Source organism: Carlito syrichta, unplaced genomic scaffold (genome assembly GCF_000164805.1).
Source record: "Carlito syrichta isolate Samal-C Ts95f unplaced genomic scaffold, Tarsius_syrichta-2.0.1 Scaffold303247, whole genome shotgun sequence".
NCBI classification, from domain to species: Eukaryota; Metazoa; Chordata; class Mammalia; order Primates; family Tarsiidae; genus Carlito; species Carlito syrichta.
The window spans coordinates 216,976-221,148 of NW_007247343.1; the positions used below are offsets into that span (position 1 = coordinate 216,976).

General features: G+C 44.1%; 1 protein-coding gene across 1 annotated transcript in view; it reads left to right on the plus strand.

The window, feature by feature from the left end:
• The window catches only part of TSR1 (TSR1, ribosome maturation factor), a 12,073-nt gene that overhangs the window by 6,515 nt on the left and 1,385 nt on the right, over window positions 1-4,173 (plus strand). The window contains exons 11-13 of the mRNA XM_008058208.2: window positions 273-383; window positions 1,119-1,251; window positions 3,737-3,853. Coding sequence (XP_008056399.2) covers window positions 273-383; window positions 1,119-1,251; window positions 3,737-3,853 — 361 coding nt within the window. The remainder of the gene's footprint in view (window positions 1-272; window positions 384-1,118; window positions 1,252-3,736; window positions 3,854-4,173) is intronic.

The following is a 4,173-nucleotide window of genomic DNA, read 5'->3' on the forward strand; positions in this document are numbered from 1 at the left end:
ACTGCAGCCTCGACCTGCTGGGCTCCGGTGATCCTTCCGCCTCAGCCTTCCAAGTAGCCGGAATTACAGGCATGCGCTACCACGCCCCTGATTTTTTGATTTATTGTAGAGGTGAGGTCTCGCTGCCCAGGCGGGTCTCGAACCCGTGGGCTCAGGCAATCCACTCACCTCAGCCTCCCAAAGGTGCGGGATTATAGGCTGAGCCACCAAGCCCAGCTAGTATTGGGATTTTTAAAGGTAACCTCGTGATTGTTTTCTCTTTCTTATGGCAGGTTGGCTGGTATGTCACAATTCATGTCTCTGAAGTCCCTGTCTCAGTGGTTGAGTGCTTCAGGCAAGGAGCACCCTTGATTGCATTTTCTTTACTACCTCATGAACAGAAGGTGAATTAGTGTCTTGTGGGAAATGGGGAGTTATGAAATTTTCCAACCCGTTCTGACAGTCTAAAATTCTGTTTATATGATTGACATTTTGCTCATTGGGATGCAGAAATTCTGCCTTTATGATTAGGAGTCAGAATAATAGAGAAGTCAATGATGGTTTTACCCAATATGTCTGAACCTATCTGAAGCATCTCAGTGATGCAGTCTCTGTGTGGTTCTGAGACTTCTCTGAGAAAAGTATATTTTTCAGGTTAGATTTTCACCAGGGGTTGGCAGCCTTAAAAATAAAGGTTAATGCCAAGGTATAGACCTCTTTTCACTTGATGGCCAGTAGTTGTATATGTTGGGGGGGGGTGGTATGTAACAGCTGTTTGGCTGGTTTAAGTGTTGAGAAAGAGGGGGCTTAAATGAGTGGTTTTGTGTGTGGTAAGTGAATGACTTGAAGGTCACTGATTTTTGTGGCTGATGTTGAGCTCTTTTATGTTAGATGCAGGAAGGTAAGCTAGCATAGAAGGGTGCCTGAAAGTTCTGATTAGACTGTGTTTGACTCCAATGCCAGTCATTGATGGGGGTGAAGGGATGAATCGGTTCTGTCATGTACACTCCACCATTAATTATTTGTTAGGTCTTACAGTGAATCTGAATCTTCTAATTTGGGATGCCTTCTTTTAGGTTGACAGTTGTATTCCTAGAGTATGAAGGTTTTTTTGTTTTGTTTTCTTATTTGGTACCCAGATGTCAGTATTGAATATGGTAGTGAGGCGAGACTTGGGCAACACTGAACCTGTGAAAGCCAAAGAAGAGCTGATCTTCCATTGTGGATTCAGGCGCTTCCGAGCCTCTCCTTTATTCTCTCAGCACACTGCAGGTTAGCAGTGGGGAACATCTGAGTTCTTGTCCATCTTACTGTTTTTTGGTAATCTTACTTTTGGTGGAGATGTATAGAATCCACAGTTTCAAACTTTTACATCTCTAGGTTAGAGGTATTTTTCAGTACTCTGGCTTAGGAGCCAATGATGTTTTTATTCAAAATGTCTGAACCTGGCTGAAGTATCCCAGAGTTGCAACCTCTGTGTAGTGCCGAGGCTTTTCTGCCATGAGTCTTTGTTCCAGAGTAGGTTTTGAATAGGAATTGGCAGCCTTATAAAAAGGGTGTGGAAACCTTGGTGTCTAATGTGCCAAGGGCACTGTGGGAGGGCTGGAGGCTGGGTGTGGCTCATAGTTAGGTAAAACAGAGAGAGATGGGTTTTGAGATGTTATGAGACTACTGGGTGAGGGTTTAAAGAAGGTGAGGGCTTATTTTTATTTTTTGGTTTTTTTTGAGTTGGAGTCTCACTCCATCACCCAGACTGGAGTGCAGTGGCACGCTCCCGGCCACCGCAGCCTTGGCCTGCTGGGCTCTAGTGATCTTTTTACCTCAGCCTTCCAAGTAGCTGGAACTACAGGCACGTGCTACCATGCCCAGCTAATTTTTTATTTATTGTAGAGATGAGGTCTCACCAAGTTGCCCAGGTGGGTCTCAAACCCGCGGGTTCAGGTAATCCACTCACCTCGGCCTTCCAAAGCGCTGGGATTACAGGCTGAGCCACCGAGCCCAGCCTATTTTTTTTTTTTTTTTCCTTCTTGAGTTGGAGTCTCTGTGAGGCAGGCTGGAGTACAGTGGCATGCTCATGACCACTGCGGCCTCTACCTGCTGGGTTCAGGCGATCCTTCCGCTTCAACCTTTCAAGTAGATGGAACTACAGGCATGTGCCAACACGTCCTGCTGGTTTTTTAAAAAAAATTTATTGTAGAGATGTCTTGCCAAGTTGCCCAGGCTGGTCTCGAACCCCTGGGCTCAGGCAATCCTCTAGCCTCCGCCTCCCAGAGTGCTAAGATTATAGACATGAGCCACCATGCTTGGCAAGGTGAGGGTTTAAAGAAGTAACTAGGGACTCTTGTGGCAAAATGATTGTATTCCTATACATTAGGAGTAGGAAGATGTGTTGTGCACTAAGTTAGGGGCTTCTGAACATCATCTTAGCTCACTTAGTTTTCAGCAATGGCAGGAGAAAGATGACAGCAGTATCAAAAGTGCTCTGGATACTTTTTATTCTTCTTTCCCTTATAATATTTTCCTATAACTTCAGTTGTTATTTGTTTTTTTGGGTATTTTTTTGAGTTGGAGTCTCACTCTGTCACCCTGGCTAGAGAGCAGTGGCATACTCACAGCTGACAGCTACTGCAGCCCCGACCTGCTGGGTTCAGGCAATACTTCTGCCTCAGCCTCCCAAGTAGCTGGGACTCCAGGCACGTGCTACCATGTCTGGCTAATTTTTAAGAAATTTATTGTAGAGATGAGGTCTCACCATGTTGTCTAAACTGGCCTTGAACTTCTAGGCACTTGCAATCCTACCACCTCAGTCTCCCAAAGAGTTGGGATTACAGGCGTGAGCCACCACCTCCAGTCACCTTGGTATTCAAAAAAGGGATGAGTGGGGTTGGTATGGTGGCTCATGCCTATAATTCCAGCACACTTTGAGAGGCTGAGGTGGTAGACATCTTTCCCATTACTTGTGTTTGTAAACAAAGCTTTTTTTCTTTTTTTTTGAGTTGGAGTCTCACTCTATCACCCAGACTGGAGTGCAGTGGCATGCTCCCAGCCACCACAGCCTCAACCTGCTGGGCTCTGGCGATCCTTCTGCCTCAGCCTTCCAAGTAGCTGGAACTACAGGCGCATGCTACCACGCCAGCTAATTTTTTAAAAAATTTATTGTAGAGGTGAGGTCTCGCCAAGTTGCCCAAGCGGGTCTCAAACCCGTGGGCTCAGGCAGTTCACTGGCTTTGGCCTCCCAAAGTGCGGGATTACAGGCTGAGCCACCAAGCCCAGCCTAAACAAAGTTTTATTGGAGCATGGTAATTTTTAAAAAGTATTGTTTATTGCTGCTTTTGTGTACAGTTGAGATTCAGAACAGAAACTGGCTGCAGAGCCTAAAGTGTTTACTATTTGGCCCTTTACAAAAAATGTTTGCCAACCCCTGCTTCTTCAAGACTGTTGATTTTGCAAAGATATTCTTTATAATGCATCGATTCTCAAAAGAGGTAGGAGCGATGGGCATCAGAATCACCTGAAGAACTTTTCAAACCCCAGATATAATCCAAGCTCCAAAATACTGATCTCCAAGACAAGATTGAGTTATATCTTTCAGTTCTATTGAGGCAGGAACAATTTTTGAGAACTAGTGGGGTAGAGAAAAGCGAGCTGCATTAGGTTAAAGAGTTGCAGTAATACAGCTTTTCACAGACCTCTGGATATATACCTATGTTTTCTCTAAATAATTTTGGTTTTTATTTTTGAACTCTTATTATGGCAGCGGACAAACATAAATTTCAGAGATTCCTGACTGCTGACACAGCTCTAGTGGTGACAGTATATGCTCCAATCACTTTTCCTCCTGCATCTGTGCTGCTTTTCAAGCAGAAAAGCAATGGTAAGTTGAGTTCATAGAGGTGAGCAGACCTACGGGTCCTTAGTAGGAGTAATACTTTTTTCTCTCCAATATAGAGATTTGGGAACCAAATGGTATGGAGAAGGTAATGATGGTATTCAAAATACAGCAAGTCTTCACTCATAACATTGTCAATAGGGTCTTGGAAACTGCAACTTTAAGTGAAACAATGTACATCAGGTCCTCAAGTTACAGAGTCCTTTCATTATAACATTGATGAGAAAAAAATTGATTTTATTGTATGTTGCTTTTTTTTTTTTTTGAGTTGGAGTCTCACTCTGTCACCCAGACTGGAGTGCAGT